Consider the following 20,238-nt stretch of genomic DNA (forward strand, 5'->3'; position numbering starts at 1 on the left):
GACATGACTGTCTCCAAGATTGCTCCTGAAGTATTTGAATTCAGTCTAATCAATAAGGAATTGTTTGCAGATATCTATTATAATGTGACTTTAAGTTTTGTTTCAGTTTGAATTTCTCCAAGAAATACTGACTACACTGAATGATCTTCAAAATGTACATCTTAACATGTTGGTATTAATTTTATTTACATTCAAATTCATATTGAATTCTTCTGTGTTAGAGTTATCATAGACAATACTTGATTACCAGTTCATATATTAATTACAATAAATAATAAGTGTTAAGAAATTAATGAATAAAAGTTCCTTTGATCAACTCAAAAATCTGTAAACAAACATACAGAGAAGACACCCTGGTGCTAAAGGAAGGTGAAACAGAGAAAATTAAATCCTACTTGGCCGTATGTTGGACAGAGGATCCAGTACCTGATGAAAAGCTTGAACAACTTAGTCAAATACAGGTAAATACAAATGTGTTTACAGCTACAGATGTGTGTGTATATATATATATATATATATATATATATATATATATATATATATATATATATATATATACAGCTGAGTAAAATACAGGTAAATATAAATGTTTATTTCATTAATATTAGATCTTAAATTTTTTAAGGAGTTTGTGTCAAATAGAGATCTTGTCTCAGCTGTGAACATTTTATGCACAAAATACTTCAGTCCATTTGAAATAAATTGTTTACAGAATTATTTGTTTACAAAATTTTTAATTCTTTTCAAATTTGACTGAAGAGGAACAGGAAGCACAACTGTCCTCATGTGACAATTACATTTCCTAACTTTACATACTTTGCTTTGAAAACTGCCAAAAGCTGCTGCAGTTCATGTGAGATATAACAGGTGATTTGATTGGTTTGTAGTGAGGTGCCTCATAATTAGTCATGCTTGCTTGACCAAACAGAGCTTAATCCAAACGTCTAGAGTGATGACATGGATTAAAGAGGGCAAGTTTTGCATGTTTAGTTATTCTTTTGCAGTATAGATGCATTTTTTAGATGCTGTACAAAATTAGATGTACAGACATGTCCCTGTTGGGTCACTGGCAGTTTACATGCTTGAGGTACTGTCAGCATGTCATTGCATATTTTGGATTGTGTTTTGTATTTCAACTTCATAAATGGAGTTTGGAATGTGTTTGTAACTCTTCCTTTCTTTGAGGTGACACGGGAAGAAAGAAAGGGACTTAGAAAATATGTTCTATGCTCAGAGAGACATTAGTGGTAAAGTCACTGTTAGGCTGTTGACAGCTTCATGAATTACATCATGAGATAGGATTAAAGCAGCAAAAACAATGGATTTGGGGGCATTTGCTTGATCATCTTTTATCCCAGAATTAGGCCTTTGAGATGCAACTAAAGCAGCAAAATCTGTGGATTGGGGGCATTTGCTTGACCAACTTTTATTCTATAATTAGGCCTGTGTATATATATATATGAAGCAGATTCCTAGGAAATGGTTTACTTACATAATTATCAAACTTGCAACAGTTACTGTATTGTGTTTGATTCTCTGTATTGTGTTGCCTTTTTTTTGTTGTTTTTTTTCTTAAAGGAGTCCAGAAATCAATGAAATATAGAATAATAATTGGCATATCTTCTAGGAGCTGAATTTCTGTGACCTCATATGCAAAATTTCTGCACCTATTCGGTTACTTTCATGATGTGACATCATAGTAAAAACTCCAGCATCCTGACTGGCAATTGCCAGAGTAAAAGACAATGCCATTTTGTGTTGCTTAATAGCACATTAAGAAAAGGCTGTGGACAACATTTTCTTTTCTTTCCCAAACGATAAAGACATAAAGAAATTATGAATACATTATTACTGGATACATTATTACAGGCAAGTCAATTTCAAATCTTCACCATACAGCACTCCGTGCTCATTACATTTCTCAAAGGAATGTTACAAGAGGGATCCTGAAAAAATTGCAGCTCTGGGATATGCAAATGCTAGGCCTAGACTAAAAGTTGGCACTGTTCCAGTCATACTGTTGGATATTTTAAATCCTGGGAAAGGTGTTAAACGTGTGAGTTACGAAAATAGGCAGAAGGCCAAGTAAGTGACCACAAAATGCAACAATCATTTTACAGATCTTTTATCTACACCAGCAGTGCTAACAAAATCTGAGAGCTGGACACCCAGGGCCCCTCTAATTTTAGTTTGGGCCCATCCTGAATTCAAAATGAAGTGCCTGTTGGGCATGTTAAAAAAAAATTGTTTGCCTGAGGAAACTTTGATCATGCTGATGAAATGAGTAAATATATTTTCAAGAAGTTGACATACATGCCTTAACATGGCACAGGCTAAATTAAATCATCACCGTCCTAGTTGAAATTGAAATCTGACTTTAATCAAATGGAAGCTTTGCTAAAAATAGATTATAAACCCATGAGAGCGTAAGACACATCACCTGATATTTTTGTTCTGGGGGGGGGTGATAGCACTTAAACAAAAGCAACATGTGCTATATCTTACATTGTAGGACTATAGTCTGACTATACCAAATCGTTTTTTTGTTACCCCTAACTGATTTCAGTAATGGAAACCTTGAATGTGATAAAAAGTGCAAGTAGTCAATTCATTTATAATTTCTAACCTGACTGTGAGTAGAGTGGCCCTAATACCGTCATCGTCTGCACGTTTCAGGCTTAATGAAAGTTTTCAGTATAATAGATGAACATGCTCGAGATCCATTTCCAGTTCCTGGACAAGTCTACTTTCAGCAAAGGGGTGTGTTCACAACAACAGTTGTACATACATATGTCATCTGCTTCTGATATTTACAGTGTCGAATCAACCAAAAGTAAAGAATGACAACAACATATTTGCCATTCGTGTGGATTTAACAAGCGGTTTAATTTCTATGTTCATGTGTGCAAAATGATATAATTCCAAACTCTCACAGTTATGGTAATTTACAGAATTAACCGGCAGTTACTGAATAGGAGGACATACGTCATTATGTTCTCTGATGGAAATAAACTAGCCCATAGTGTACACAGTATGGCACCATGTTAATATGTAAAGTCTGTTAAGCATGAAAGGTGCAGTGGATGCCAGTATTAGTGCCATTCTGGTCACATTCAGGTTTGAAGTTATAAATCAATGATTCAGTTGACTTAGTTCTGTGCACTTTTTATCACATTAAATGTTTTCGTCATTGATATTGGAAGGGGGGTACAAACAAATGGGGATGTATAGTCAGACTATAGTGTTAACTGGCTGAGTTTCTTTGGCAGAAATGGAGATGCAGTTTTGTTTGCAGAAAAAATTACACTGCATTCACAGTTATCATTCATGGGATTTAAGCTAATTGGTGACAATTTTTTTGTTACTACAGTACTGTTGTAGTTGTTTTAAAAAAATCTGAAATTTACGTGAATAATGTTTAATCTTAACATTCTATTCACTGAAGAAAAACTGTCGTGTGATATTAATTATTTTGTCACTGCAATATTCACAAGTGATAAATTGAATATGGCATCTGTGGCTTGCATACATTATATCTATTTATGTATGGTTTGGGTTTTTTTCTTCTGAGAAATGAAAATTGACAGACATAATGTAATAATCAGGAGTTCTCTGCAAAAAATCGGGTGATGTTACGAGATCAGGAGGTAGGTATGGAAATACCCTAAAAATCGGACAGTTTTTCTCACGGCTTGAGAGATGACATGTATGAACTGTCCTGGCTTGTGGAATTTCAATCAGGGCTAGTGAATTTTTTTAAGTCACCAGCCGGGGGCCTGTGCCTAAAAAAGATTTCTTTCAGCACTGACCAGTACAGTACATATGCTATTTATACCAGATATGTATATACTATCAGATTTGTCTATATGCTAACTGTAGCCTGCATGTAAAATACACTGTAACTGAATCATAAGAAGGAAGCTTCTTAATGTTTAAATTAATTACTTATGGTTTATGCTTTGCAGACTTAATTGTGGGGGTTTTTTTGTGCAAAAAACTAATGCTTAAGTTACAACCAATGAAAACTGTTCTCAATGCCTTTAACACCTCCAATGTAATGGATATTGTTTCACACACAAGTCAGTCCCCGTTCTAGTCTCTTCACCCAGAATTCAGTATTATCTCTCGGTGTTTCAGTGTTGGATATATATTTTCAAGAAATCAGTCCTCAGGTGGTGTGTGTGTGTGTGTTGGGGGTATGTAATTAATATGTCATTTACATATATACGATTAAACCGCATCCTTCTTAAATGAATTTATTGCATTGTGGTAAGTTTTCATTTTTACATCGGGTACCATCACTTAATCCTTATCATATTTTTGCACAGCACACAGTGTATAAGTATTTATTTTAAAATTACATTGCTTTTTTAAATTCCAAAATGTGAAATATGTCAGGTCTTAAAAATATTGTTAACACACAATTCAACAGATATAGTTATGAGCATATCTCAGAAACAGATTCAACTTTTGAATGTGCAACCCAGATCTGGTCTCCTCCTGTCTGTCTCACTTGCCATGTTTCTGTTTGTATTCGAGGACTGGCTAGTATTGCGTCATGGGACCACATGATCTGTCATCTCATCAAAACTCAGAAAAACTTGGCAATTTACGGAATCGTGGTATCTTCCGCGCAATATAATCACTACATGCCTATGATATTTACAGTCTAATTAAAATTTGTAGAGAATTACATACATAAAAGAAAAAGTTTTATTTCTGGTCTCCTTTAAATGTGGATATTGTTGAGCTGTATGGATCTGAAAATTTGGAATAAATAATGGTCTTTAAAATTATCCTGATTAACAACTTACAAGTGCAACAATTTTTTTTACATTTCCCATATTTTTAATATCCCCAAAATTATTCTCTCTGTGTCACTTAGTAGCAACTATTTTACACTTCTCTTCCAATTTTGCACCTTAGACATTTGTGTATTTTAAACCACTATTTCATATTAAGCTTTTTGCTTAAACCAAAGATTATATATATGTATGAATTTTATTTAAAGAACAGCATCTGGTTTGTTACTTTTATCTCTTGAAATGATGCCAATCTGCCATCAAATCTGGCCACCATTACTAGAAATAGTTTTAACAAATCATTTAGAGCCAATCTAACAAGTCAGTCACTCAGTGTTTAAATTTTGTCATGCTCATATCATTTCAGGCTTTAGAAATACAGTAAAGATTGTTCATTATGTCCCTGTATACAATGTTTTGTTGGTTAGAATTTTGTAATTTAATTTCCCCAGACAAATTATTAATTACTGTTTATTCCAAAGGCTTCTAATTGGTTACAGTGTTTGACATGTGTGGTTGACCTGAGAAAATTAGGTCAGTTTTACCATTTTTGCTATCTCACACACTGAAACAAAATGGTGGTGATTTAAATAACAAAGGCATAACAACAGAGTAACTGGGTAACAAAAGTGTGATATTCACACAACATTCATAATTGGTAAATACCAAAGACCTTACAAATGAATCATTTAGCAATGGTGTCATAATCACACCTCATGCATGATAGGTACTTTAGGATCATGGCTTGCTGGTTCATTGCAATTAAAAGATGAAAACAAGTTTTTATTTTGTATCATTTTTGGCTGATTTAGAAATATAATTTATCTTTGTACACCTGTATGCTGACTAATTCAGTACTGCTTAATACACAGCACATGAGTGCTGACAATTTCTTTCCATCCAAATAAATAAGCTACTAATTTACTAATCATTAAAATATTACACAAGAAGTTTTCACATAAAAGTGATTTTTATGATTTGCTGGCTGATACATGTATGTGTATGTTGACACTTAGATTGGATGGTAAAACTCGCTAATTTATTTTAAAAAATTCACCATAACATGTATTTTTGGGGACAATTTTATTACCATTCTGTATAAATTCAAATAGTTTTCATGCCAATATAAAATGGACTACATATGAGTTCTGACAGTAATCATACCAATATTAATTGGACTACATACAAGTTCTGACAGTAATCATACCAGTATTAATTGGACTACTTACAAGTTCTGACAGTAATCATACCAGTATAAAATGGACCACATACAAGTTCTGACAGTAATAATACCAGTATTAATTGGACTACATACAAGTTCTGACAGTAATCATGCCAGTATTAATTGGACTACATACAAATTCTGACAGTAATCATACCAGTATTAATTGGACTACATACAAGTTCTGACAGGAATCATACCAGTATTAATTGGATTACATACAAGTTCTGACAGTAATCATACCAGTATAAAATGGACTACATATGATTTCTGACAGTAATCATACCAGTATTAATTGGACTACATACAAGTTCTGACAGTAATCATACTAGTTAAAGTTTGACTACAAGAGTTCTAACGGTAATGATACCACTATAAATTGGACTACATGTGAGTTCAGAAAGTAATTATGCCAATATAATTGGACTACATCTGAGCTCTGACAGTAATCATATCAGTATAAATTGGACAAGTACATAAACATTTTGATCAATAAACTATGAATTTGTATACAACATTATTAAAATCCCCATCCTATGGAAAGCATAAATGATCATTGCTGTATATAGTTATGTACACATTTTCATCTATTGCAGGATCTCAAAATTCAGCAGAATACTCCAATAAGAGTTCTTCACAGGTAAGAATGGTCACATATTCCTGCTTATTACAAAATTATCTTAACATGATTGATTTAATTACTCAGGTTTCTTCCTATTTCCTGAAATAAGTCATAAACACCAGTTCTGCAGAAGTACTTTAGAAATTCGTACATTTGTTGAACTGCCAAGCTATGAAAGTATTACAAAGAGACATTACAGATTTTGTTTTTTAATCAGTAGTTCACTTTTTCTTATAGTTTATTTGATTAATTAGGCCATCTTTGGAAAGTCAGTTTTTTTTTTAATTATAACTTTTCTGTGGTTCAAACTTTCATCAAATGAAGTAATGCAAAAAAAATTTCTGCAAAAAATTTGAATCTTTTAGTTGAATGTTCCAAATACAACTATTCCAGGCGGCCTTTGGCTACTAGAGAAAGAGTTATTCACACAATGTCAGCAACCAGAATAGATGATAATCACTTCCAGCTGCGCCTTTCTACACAAGCTGGAACGTATCCTCTTTTTCCGCCTAAATATTTTAACAAAAGGGAGAGCTTAGGTTAAGCTTCCTGTTGAATGGGTATTGATCATAAGGGGAAATGTTACATGACGAATAATGTTGGTAGCGACCATGGTAAAGGACTGTGGCTAGTAGTGAGGAGAATAGTAGAGAATCTTATGACTTTTAGACTTTGCAAGTGAAGACAGTTTGATGGGTGTTTCATGGGTCTTGGATACACAATTTATGTGCAATGAATTACATCTATCATGCTTAATCCTCATCAATTACTTTTTTTCTTTATGTGTTTGAGGTAACAAAAAAAATACATGCAATTTTCCAACATAAGTTGTGAGTGCCATTAGCCTGGTAGGTTTGATGGTTTGTCTAGAGTGCCACTAGCCAGGTAGGTTTGATCGATGGTCTAGAGTGCCACTAGCCAGGTAGGTTTGATGGTTTGTCTAGTGTGCCACTAGTGAGGTAGGTTTGATGGTTGGTCTAGAGTGCCACTAGCCAGGTAGGTTTGATTGTTTGTCCAGACTGCCACTAGCCAGGTAGGTTTGATGGTTGCTGTAGAGTGCCACTAGCCAGGTAGGTTTGATGATATGTCTAGAGTGCCACTAGCGAGGTAGGTTTGATGTTTGGTCTCGAAGAAAAATCTCTAATCCAGCAGTTATAGCTTCATTCTACTCCACAGTAATGGTGTGTTAAGTTTGAAGATCCCCAATAAAACAAAAAACACATCCCTAGGTTCTCATTGACCTGTGTTGCTGCAGGTTAAAAAAAAACTTAAAAGCCAAAGTGTATTCAATGCACATTGGACATTAATGTCTATGCCATTTACTCATATGTTGGTGTGTGGCCTTTGAGGTGGGGGAGGCTAGAGAAGATTGAGGTAACCACAGACCAAAGATTGGTAGCTTTACACCATTGCCTGTTCCCTCATTTTAATTGATATTCATGGAGTGATAGAAATAAATGAGTAACATTATTAGTGAGGGAGCATTGTAGTGAGGTATGTTACAACAAGGGTTTGTTGTAATAGTGCATAAAACCACAAAAATGAAGTTTACTGATGAGAAAGCACATTATACAGTGGTCCCCCTCTTATATGACCACCCCACTGGGAAAGTTGCCTTATAAGATGGGTGGCCTTTCCAGAGGGGGACTATATTTGTGAGCTGTGTGTGTATAGTAGGAAAGTACCTTATAACTTAGAGCAGTTAGCATTAATTATTAAAATGTTCTTGCCTTAAAAACAGTTATTTGAAGGTAACATAAATTAATAGTTCTTATTCTTAGGCATGAAATGTGATTGGGTCATTGTTGACATGCACATTACAAAACCTTTAAAAAAATGTTATTTTAATCTGGTACATACATTGTTTCGTATCTAAATTAATTCACTTTCCATTTTCTCCATTTTCCCACTGCTTTAGATTATTCTCATTATATTTATGATCTTGTTTATTTGAGTCTCCCAACCTTTCTTTGGCATGTGAACTCTATACATTGTCGTCAAGTCGAATTACTTTTACTTTTTCTTCAAAAATATTATTTCTTTGTTTATGTGATGGCATGTTAAAGTTTTGCAACCATTTATTCCTTTTGTTGTACAATACTGCAATTTAATTTTGCAGACGAAACGTTTCTAATTAAAATGCCTTGTTCTAAAGGAAGTGATACATTTACTGTCACATGATTCTTTGGTCTTTGTCTGATACCCTGTTTTGTTCAAGGTTAATTTCTGTGTGTTTGTGTGTTAATACACAAAATCTATATTTAGCCTATCTTACCATGTTATGATCTTGACAATTACATCCAGTCATAATCGTCAATTGAAAGAAAAAAAAACGCTGTCTGAAGCCCAAAGCTCTATCGAAACATTGCTGACCCCATTTCTATCTGGTCATGTTATGATCTTGACAATTGCATCCAGTCATAATCAATATTTTTTATAAATCTGCTGTGTGAAGCCCACAGCTCAATCAAAACATTGCTGACCCAATTTCCTGTAAACATCAGTGTTAATGATATAATAATAACCTTAGTGGTACATGTACTTTAGCCAACACTTCTTTCAGTAATGAAAACCTGGCATCCAGAAACAGACATTGGGAAACATAATCGTATTACTTACTTTACCATAATTAAATGTTCATTCTGGACACTTATTAAAATAAAATATGGCTGCTTGTGAGGGGTAAATTTTACATTTATTCACTAATATGTTGTGTGCTGGTCACATTAGAGGGGTGGCCTTTCTTGAGGGGTACTTTTAAACACAAACTCGTCGATGCCAAGGATTCTGTCTGTAAAGAGTGGGTGGCCACTGGTTAGGGGGTGCATTCCTGAGGGGCACCACTGTAATTAGTTTTCACAATCAGAGAGCTAAAATAAAGTCAGATTAAATAGCAATGATAAAACAATTTGGCCAATTTAATGGGATCCATTATCAAGCCTGCATTGTTAAGAGGGACAGTATTATTCTGAAGGGCCAAATAGAGAAGGGTCACTTTGGTTACTGAAGGGTTTTAATAGTGAGGGGCCACATTAGTTAATGAATTGTGTAAATAATGAAGGGCCACTATAGTTACTGAATGGGCATACTAGTAAGGGGCCACACTACTTACTGAAGGGACTTAATGGTGAAGGGCCACTATAGTTACTGAATAGACTTAATAGTGAAGGGCCACTCTAGTTACTGAAGGGACTGAAAAGAGAGGAGCCACGATACTTACTGAAGGGACTTAATAGTGAAGGGCCGCAATACTTACTGAATGGACTTAATAGTGGAGGGCCACAATACTTACTGAAGGGACTTAATAGTGAAGGGCCACTATAGTTACTAAAGGGACTTAATAGAGAGGGGCCACATTGCTCACTGAAGGGACTTAATAGTGAAGGGCCACTCTAGTTACTGAAGGGACTGAATAGAGAGGGGCCACGATACTTACTGAAGGGACTTAATAGTGAAGGGCCACAATACTTACTGAATGGACTTAATAGTGAATGGCCGCTCTAGTTACTGAAGGGACTGAATAGAGAGGGGCCACAGTACTTACTGAAGGGATTTAATAGTGAAGGGCCACAATACTTACTGAAGGGACTTAATAGTGAAGGGCCACTCTAGTTACTGAAGGGACTGAATAGAGAGGGGCCACAGTACTTACTGAAGGGACTTAATAGTGAAGGGCCACAATACTTACTGAAGGGACTTAATAGTGAAGGGCCACTATAGTTACTAAAGGGACTTAATAGAGAGGGGCCACATTACTCACTGAAGGGACTTAATAGTATGGGGTCACAGTAGTTACTGAAGGGGTTTAATAGTAAGTGGCCACTATATTTACTGAACAGGCTAAATAATGAAGGGCCACTAAGTTACTGAATCAGCATAATAGTAAGGGGCCACCATACTTACTAAAGCGGTTTAATAGTGAGGGACCACAATACTTACTGAAGGTGCTTAATAGTGAGGGGCCACTATACTTACTGAATGTTATAACTGATAAGAACAAAGTTTGTTAACTTGTTGTAATATCCTGAACTAAATACAGTTATATTAAAGAGTTTGTACATGGCGACTTCGGAAGGACAGTTCCTAACATGACAACTATACTGGGTATGGACTGTGATATCCTAGAACTTGATGTTGAGGTAAGAAGAAATGAAATTTGGAGTAAGTTGTCTTGCAGAGATAAATCTTCAATGGCAGACATTTTATTCTTAGATTAGTTCCTTATGAATAAAATTTAGAAAAAGTTAAGTATCCAACATAAAATGTTAAATTTACTTTGATGTTTAGAAATTATAAACAAAAGTGTCCATTATCTGAGTACTGTCAGTTTACTTATCGTCATTTATCACATAGTTGGTATAGTTTTCCTGTAATATGTGCAGTTTCATATTTTTTATATGATAGGTTACATATGACTTTTTGTGATTCATTTTGGCCCAAAGGAACCCGTGAAATTATCGTGCAGTATGCACTTTTCTGATCGGCTGCAATAATGGCAACTTTTTAAAACCACACCTGGAATTTTTTGTTTTCAATGAACAGTTTGGTGGCCATTTTTCAACTCGACTCATGGAAAGGAATTGAGAAAAAATGGTCTCATCTGTCTGAATGTGCCCAATTTTTCACCACAGGGGTTTGTTATGTCTTGAATAACAACATCGTCATATATGAAAAATGGTGTAAAACCCCAAGACAAGAACAAGAAGAAGTAAAACTAAGGGTATTGTTCATTTGATAGCAGGCGTGTTGGGTGGGAGTGGGGTGTGTGTGGCATATCTGTAACATTGAATCCATTTTTATACAAGTTTAGTTTAAATGTTAACTTACAGAAGTAAATAAACTGGCCTCAGTTCACAAAAGAATATGGACATAAATAGTTCTCTAACTGACAGAACTTGATCCAACCACGGCATATATACACAGTAAATATGGGATTCAAATCGGATTCAGAAGGAAATTTGTTTATGTCTTCTGTACAGTCTACTATTCCAAAATCATATACTGCAAATATCTGATCATAAATGCATTACAGAAAATGTGGGAATTTCTGCATACAGTAATCCTCTTTTCACATAAATATCGCAACAATGTAACGTTTAGTTGTAAAAATGACATGTTATGGTGAACTTGGACTCTGGTATTGCATACCATTTCAAACAGCGTGACATCATACACATTGGACATTCTGTGTTGAGAAATGATTTTTTTTGTTGTTGTTGTTCTAGGGTTTAATGCCATTTTTCAGCACAAGATGGGCTATACATGGCGGCCAGTATAACTGGTGGAGGAAGAACCCTGGAAAACCCAGGGAAGAACCACCGACCCATGAGAAGCTACTGGCAGGCTCGTTGAGAAATGAATTTATCTTTATAAAATGTTCTGTTTATTTGAGTGGATGCATGTTCTTTGATTTATAGTTTGTAAAAATGTACAATCCACTTTTTACTAGTTCATCTATGTTTGGGACTATTTTTTGCACACAACAAATGAAAGGTGCAGCATATTTCAGAAAGAATGAAATTATTAATTCTTCTTTCTATCTGAAATAAAAACTGTGTGATAAAAGGAGTCTCACCAAGGCCTGCAAAAGCTGGACTTTATTCAACTTGTTTAATAAATTCAGTGTTAAATCAGTACCCATTTGAGATCCTCTACATATATTTGTGGTTTTGAAAAATAAAAAATAAACTGTGTTGCATTGTTTTGGAGTCTGTTTTCCTCATTGGTTGATTTTGTTTCATATTAAAATGGGTGTTTGGTAACAAACTCATGAAAACTGGTACACCTTATTAAAGAGAATGTGACTATATCACACCAGTCATATGTTAAGGTTTTCATAAGTAACTGTTGCTTCCTATCCCTTCCAGTTCATTTCAACACAGGCATGCATGATGCAAGGTCTTTTCTGAAATGTATAGAAATACAGTCAGTAGGTCCTGGGTTGTTTTTTTTTTTCATGGGGTCATTGTTACTTACTTTTCTGATTACAAACAACATGCATTAGATATTTCCCTAATTATTAAAAAGACTTTTATATTCAGGCTATTAAGCTTGGCTCTCACTCCCCCACCCCACTCACCCTGAGAAAATATCAAACAAATTACACAGAATAATATTTCTATATTATGCCTGCATCATACCATTATCATTGCATATTGCCAGTGCCAATGCATTTCTGCAGTAATTGCCTTCATTATAACCACATTTAATTCTATCAGGAATTAAAATTCTTCCTCAATTTTTTTAATTATCTTTAAAACAGTTGTTATATTGAGTGTATTATTGAACTTTTTATTTCCACATTGATGCTAAGAAGACTTTTGATGTGTAGAAATCTTCAAACCACCTCATATTTCCTACTGAACTTGAGATTCCATGATAAGAATACTTGTTTCAAATTTTTGACCATTTACTTGCAATATTCCCAATGATTCAGAGCTTTGATTTTGAGATTTAGATTTCTGACATCACATAAGAAAAAATTGCTTCATTCATAATGAAATCTTGAGTAAAAGAAAATTTACTTTTTTAATTTATGATTAAATTTCATCTCTCATAATCACTTTAAAACCAGTTGAAATGCACAGGATGTAAGATACAGATTTTAACATTTTGTAATTATTAATTATTAAAGTATAACCGATTTTACTTTATTAAATAGTTTTTTTTTCTTCTCAAAATTCTATAATGATTATTTATCATATTTAACTATCTTCCTATTTGTCTATCCTTGATCTTAGTCATCAGTCTCATCAAAAGCAATTTTTCTAACATCCTTGTCCTAATACCAGTTTTGTCAGTTGCTTTAAAACAAGTGTAGACTGTATTTTGAATTAGTAATATTGTTACATAGTGCATGCATTCTCAGTTACTTGTCCAGAACTGTAAATATTATTTTGTTACAGTTCATCCCAAAGGAAAAGCTGTCAACAAATGATGCAAATTTTTGTTTCAGTCCGTTGAATTGGACTGGCCCAAGAAGTTGGAGGAAGGGGAAGAGACCATTGCACCTTCAGAGAAGAGAGTTTAATCGTCACTGTGATTGTTTACAGTATTTTATTTTAAAATTATTTGGAAAAGTATTTTTTTATTTTCTGAAGAATATGCACTGTAGCAGCTGAGAAATAAACATCATTGATCTGAAAAACTACATTATCTTTCCTTATTGCTGAATGGCAGTTACTTTGAACACAGGCAGCTTTGCCTTTTTGTTGCATTATGCGCATCAAGCCATTCATCCACCAATAATTCTTGGTTGGACTGTTAAACAATCAATACAAATATAGGATCTTTGATGAATGCTCATTTCAAGTGCTGTTAATGAAATTAATTTTAAAGTTTTATAAATTTCATTGAGCTATGCACACATGGTACAGTATATTATATTTATTACATGACGAAAAAATGTACCATTGATTCAGTAAAACACAGAATAGTCCATAGTGAAATTACCTTGGACATTACATCTTTGCCTTAAACATCATAATGGTATTTGTGATGTCATTAGATGTTATAACTTGTGTATAACATAGAAGAAAATATTATTTGGGTGTATAAACCCAATTAACACTATAAGCATGTGATAATTTCAGATATGTGGTAAAAACTGGCCCAGTTAACACTATAAGCATGTGATAGTTTCAGATATATGGTAAAAACTGGCCCAGTTAACACTATAAGCATGTGATAATTTTAGATATATGGTAAAAACTGGCCCAAATGTGGCGGAAGTTTATGATCTGCAACACTTGATTGATTAGTTGATAAATTTAATGGTACAGAAATGTCATTCAGAAATAATAGGCCATCCTTTCTGTTTTGTTTTATGTTGAGTGGCTCTTTAAAGAACCATTCTGATGCTATATAATAATACTGCCTTAGTAGAGGGCATGAAAACACGTAAAGAAGTCAAAACATTTCAGCTGTAAAACTATTGACAAAAAAACTAGATATATTTATTTAAAATGTCAGAGATAGCCATGCTGACTTTCTTTGAAGTCTGCCATTAGCTACAGTCATCAGTACATAACAAGTAACTGTAACCTAGTTATCCATACCAGTCATTTAGGATGATGCATGGAATAGGCCAAGTGTAGAGAGATACTGTGTCTTTTGCTCAGACACGTCTGTCAGACAATTGTCTGCTAACAAAAAACAAGTTATTTCAGTAAAAATAAAAGTGTGTCCCATATTCTGGCCATAGAGGAATTATATCCTTTTAGCATAAGAGAACAAGAGACACAATAAGCAACACATTACATGCCCACCATGTGGTGAATAATATTATTATACTTGTATGTAAAACCATCTTTCATTGGTCAGATACTTGGGGTTTCCTCCTATATTTGTGTGCAAGCCAGCTAAGATGGTTTTAAAAAATACAAGCAGCTACAAATGGATGTTGGACTATGTATATCACATAGAAGGGTAGCCTGCGAAGTCCAGTTGGAATTTTGCAATGAAAGCATGCCACTAGTTTAAATGTCTTAAGGGGACCTCAAAAAGCAATAAAACTCATGTTGGCAGTCTGTGTATTGGCTGTAAATTATTGATAAAGAAATCCAAAATATCATTCAGAAACCATTTCAATAAAAAAGGTCAGCACAGATGTAATTGTATAGAATGGACCATTTACACCGTAAATATGTCAGTATGTACACAGTAATCAGAATGACCACAGGCATGCCTTTGTAACATGAGTTTATGAAATACAAGATGTTTGACTTTCATTTAAAATAATCAGGTTCTTATGACTTTTCAGTATGTTAATCGGAACCAAGGAAGTGGAAAAGTCATGCAAGGACTGCTATCATTCTTATTAACTTTGAGTATTGATTGCTTTAAATTTGGACATTTATAGACTGATATACTCGTAATTTTGACTGATATACTCCTAAATCTTTGTTGATGTTATATTGATATAGGGAAAGAAAGATTTACTGCAGGTTTAGTTTTTAAGAGTCTAACACTACCATTAAAGAAATGTCCATATTGCATGTACATATATTTCATAGGAACATGTTATCATCTTCTACCTCCTCATCTTCATTAGTGTTTGCCTGTTCCATGCTATTGAATGCCACACCAGTGTCAGTACAGTCACACGTGTCAGTGCAGGTGAACCCAGCTTAATAACAGGTGCACATTGCTGTTTTAATTTGGTATTTCCAGGTCTGCATTGACTGTCAACAAGTGGGACTTAAGTGTAGAAAACTGATGTATATCTTGTTAAAAGTTTGGTTAAGTTTGATGGACTTGTTTTCAAAATGATGACATTTATGGAATAGAAGAGGCAGGAAGAACTCTGGTGGCAGAAGTCACAGACTTTTTCAATAGATATCTGGAGAATATTGGTCTTTTTATGAACATCATCAGAGTAAGGAAGAAGCAGGGTCCTTGTGAGCATGTGTCTTCAAACTTGTTGGGATGGGTGACCAGAAAGCTTCCTTTGAAGGTAGCAAAGTCAGAGCAATTGAAGCTAGTAGTGGAGGATGATGAACGAAGCTGGGAGTCCATCCATGTTGGGACAAGGTAATCACACATTCAGTTTGAGTGTTGTTGAAAGGTCAAGATGGGTACCAGGTTGTCTGAGAATGAGAGTTTGGGAACTGGCTTTTTATGGAGCCAGAAACTGTGATGGACCTTTATGGTGCTGGTTCTCTGTACCTCTGTGTGTATAGTAACTGGATATTGTGGGAGACTGATTCACCAGATCTGGTGCCAGTTATATTACCCATGACAATCAAGACAGAAATTAGCAAGACCAGATCCTGTCTGCTTCTGGAGGCCAGGACTGAGTATACCAGAAAGACAGCTCACCAAACTTGGTCCTAGTTCTAGGGGTCTGACACCCATGTCCAGTAGTGGCTGTTGTGGGAATAAATACCATTGCCAGAACTGGGATCTGCAAGTTGTGATGGTGTGTCCAGAACTGGTCCAAGTGAACCATCACACCATGTTGGTACTGGCTCAGCAGTCTGTACCATGTTGGAATGATGGCAGAGATTGCCAAGCCTTTTTTAAACTCAGTCATCACAAAGCTGGCGACTGAGGCAACATAATTGTAATGGTGATGATGTCCACATGTGTGGGAGAGCATTTCTAGGTTCTATCATTAGCCTGGGTCAGTGGCTCGGTAAGTAGGATGTTTTCAATTTAAATTTCTACCAGTGCTATTGTTTATGTGAGTTATGAAATCAATTCTTTGAACATTTCTCTAGTTAACTTTATTGGTCATAGAACAGATGAACTTATGGGATGATTTGTCATTCCATCTGTTATCACAAGCTTATCAATTCTTCTTTTAACCTATTTAGAGGATTGCCATGAAATTATACAAGCATTCATCCTGTGTCTTTTTGGGACCTAAATATGAATGGTTCTTCTCAGATGTCTAATATGGTCACGACAGTGGCCATCTTGAAACTTTTAGCGCTGTTCCTCTTGAATGGATGTCATATCAATATGTGATCATCACTAAAGACTTTATTTGGTGGATAGTTGGTCTTAAGTGAAAATAGTGCCACCATGGCAGCCACCTAACTCCTTAACCCCTGGAGTTTTTTTTGTTTTCACCTGAAATGTGAGTAGGAAACACATTTTGGGGATCATTTCTGAATATATCCTAATACATCGACTTACAAGAGATTTCCCCGTTTCCCAGTTAACCTAATGCCTATTTGTATTAGAAACATCGTTTTTCATTGACTATGTTACTCACGTAGGAGCAGAAGGGTAAAAGTTTGAGTTCTTTCCTTTGCTTTTTTTTTTGCTTAACAGACCCATCATTTTCGTATTGAGACCAATCTTTATTCCAAATGCCCATCTTATCCTACTTTTTGCAAAGGTTCGCCTGTCTGTGTGCATTTCAGACTGTTATGCCTTAGATTTGAGGCCAAAAAGTCTAAAATCTGGACACAAAATTGGATTCCGACCATGGGTGAATATTGGGTGGAAAAAAGGTGGGTCCAAAAAAATCAGGTTTTTCCTTCTGTATTTTGTAGTGCAACTAGAACGTCCAGATTATTTGGTATCATTGTAGAGCTACATCTAACTTTCTATAATACATACATGCCAACCCCTGATGAGGAAAAAGTGTAATCCAAGTGGACAAAACAAGGGAATCCAAGCAGAAAAAGAGTAATCCACATATAACATGCTAAAAATTCAATGAACAATGATTTATTTGCCCCTCTCGTCTTTTAACATCCTTTACTGCTTAAAGTTTTCATATGTAGCACTTTTAGCATTAGAAAGCAACAGAATATCATATTGCATTTTAAAACACTTTGTACAGGCTGAGACCATGAATGTTTTGCAGACCAGTAGAGAACCAAGTATTGGATTACTGAGCTTGGATCTGAATTCAGTGTTATTTTTGTTAACAATACTGAACAATCTCTCACAGTCAGCATTAGAATAGTAAAGAACCAATATTCCTTTCATAACCTGACAAAGAAGAGGAATATTATATATTCCAGTGATTGGGTCTTTTAGCTGGGAAATAAGGTGCCATTGCACATCAACTCTATCTGCATTAAGTATATTGTCAGGTAGAATCCCAACTTGATACTTCAGGAACTCTCCTTCCAGATGATCCAAGGTAGACAAGGGTGGCAATAGAAAGGAATATCTCTTGACAAAGAATATAACACTTTTGAAGCTTTTTGACTGCCTCTCATTTACATCAGCAACTGAAGCATTTAAAAGCACTTCATCTCCATATAGGAATTTCTGGAGCATGTAATCACAGGCTGTAGCATAATAATCTCTAACATTATCTTAGAACACCTTCACAGCTAGAGTAGAATTGTGTTCTATGAATTCTCTTGCTTCTGCACCAATAGCAAGATCTTCATTATCTTTCTATCAAGAACTCAGTAAATAACACCTCTGCATTTATAACATTCATGTCCGCACTCGAGTTCTGCTGTAAATAAGAAGTTACCTTAGTACTGGAGTTCGTAAGACGAGCTAATTTGATGTGTTTCTTTGTTTTCAAGTGTTTCTCCACATTAAATTTACCATAATGCCCAATAATAAAACCGTTTCCGCACAGACTGCAATGAGCATGATGCCCTAGAATGGAACGGTGTATTATGCCATTCATGTATTCATCTTTGGACGATTCAGTTTTTTGTCTTTTTCTGATCCATCAGTGAAATTCTTGGAAAAAATATATGTGCTCTAACACACATCGACTAGAATCCATCTGAAAACTTTTAGCGCCAAATAGTAAAATTCTTTCCACACGGCCTCCAATAGACGTTACATGATGCTGCCCTCACACCTTCATCTTTGGAGGATTCTGTTATTTTTTGTTTCGTTTATTTTTTGCCTTTTTTGAATCCATCTATGAAATTATTTGAAAGGAGATATTTTTTGCTCTCATACACACATTGACTAAAATAAATTATACTTTTTTGCGCCAAATACCTATAGACTGGTTCTGTACTAAATATGAATTAGAACAAAGAATCTGTGAGTAAAGGTTAAAAATTAGAAAACCAGCCTGTTCTCTCCTCACTAAGCCCATACAGCTGCTATAAATAGAATACGAGGTCAAAAGTTTGAAAGTAGAACCAGCATGTTTCTTGGTAATAGGATAGTTGCTATAAATAGAACATAATACTGTTTGGAAAAGTGCACCCAAGTCCACGGTCACCATGGCAGCCATCTTGAAAAATTTTGTATTGCTACCCTTCCTTAACAGAGTCTATTCAAAATAGGAATATCACAAAGTCTTGCATTGCATCTAGTTTGTCCCAAATGGACATGGTGTTTTCACCATAAACCTTCTTATGATACCTAGTTGCTTCTAAATTAAAGGGACTTTTTTATTTTCATTCGTATTTGGTAACACATTAGCATCATTGGTCAAATATGTAAACATGCTTGATGTCAGTCATAGCATTATTCAGTACAGCAGTTATTTTTAGATAAAGCTGTGTATGTCTACTTTACTAAAGGCAGCCATATTTGATGGCAGAACAGCAGCATTTGTATACATCTGAATGGTGTTTGGATTTTTAACACAGCTTTAACAATTTTTCAGTCATATCTGCAGTGTGGCAATTTATAGTGATGTCTAGCACTGGGGCATCATGCCGCAGACATGTAGCATGATGTCCCACCCAGTCGCATTATCCTGACACCAGGCCCACCTTTTAAAGTCTTTGGTATGACTCGGCCGGGGATCGAACCCACGAACTGCATCCGAGGCGGACGCTCTAACCACTAGGCCACCGGAGCAGATTTTTTAGAAGGTTAAAATCGTTGTGGAGCTATGCTTTACTTCCTTTGATCCAAGACATCAAGGGGGACATTGCTTCAGAGCTAACAACCATCATCATCAATAAACGATCTTTCTATTCGTCAAGTCAGTTCTAGGTTATTTATGTTCTAATCCAAGACTGTGTTGATTAAGAAAATAAACATAATTTTGTCCACACACCATATTAACTGGTTATTGTAATCTGACATTACATTAAATTCAGTGATCTCATCTTCCCATGAAGGTTTCCTACAATGCAGTACTCGACCACGCCTGAATATACAAACATCAAATTAAGTCCTTCACTAATTTCTAAATG

At 35.0% G+C, this 20,238-nt stretch overlaps 1 protein-coding gene across 1 annotated transcript in view; it reads left to right on the top strand.

The window, feature by feature from the left end:
• The window catches only part of LOC149804345 (tRNA pseudouridine synthase Pus10-like), a 56,660-nt gene extending 42,867 nt beyond the window's left edge, over positions 1–13,793 (top strand). Inside the window, exons 15-19 of the mRNA XM_089939160.1 lie at positions 344–461; positions 6,621–6,664; positions 7,040–7,138; positions 10,686–10,785; positions 13,602–13,793. Of these exons, the coding sequence (XP_089795286.1) occupies positions 344–461; positions 6,621–6,664; positions 7,040–7,138; positions 10,686–10,785; positions 13,602–13,676 (436 nt within the window). The 3' untranslated portion in view covers positions 13,677–13,793. The remainder of the gene's footprint in view (positions 1–343; positions 462–6,620; positions 6,665–7,039; positions 7,139–10,685; positions 10,786–13,601) is intronic.
• Positions 13,794–20,238: the final 6,445 nt, after the last annotated feature.

The sequence above is a fragment of the Sinohyriopsis cumingii genome, chromosome 2 (genome assembly GCF_028554795.1).
Source record: "Sinohyriopsis cumingii isolate HCF-2022 chromosome 2, ASM2855479v2, whole genome shotgun sequence".
Taxonomy (NCBI): Eukaryota; Metazoa; Mollusca; class Bivalvia; order Unionida; family Unionidae; genus Sinohyriopsis; species Sinohyriopsis cumingii.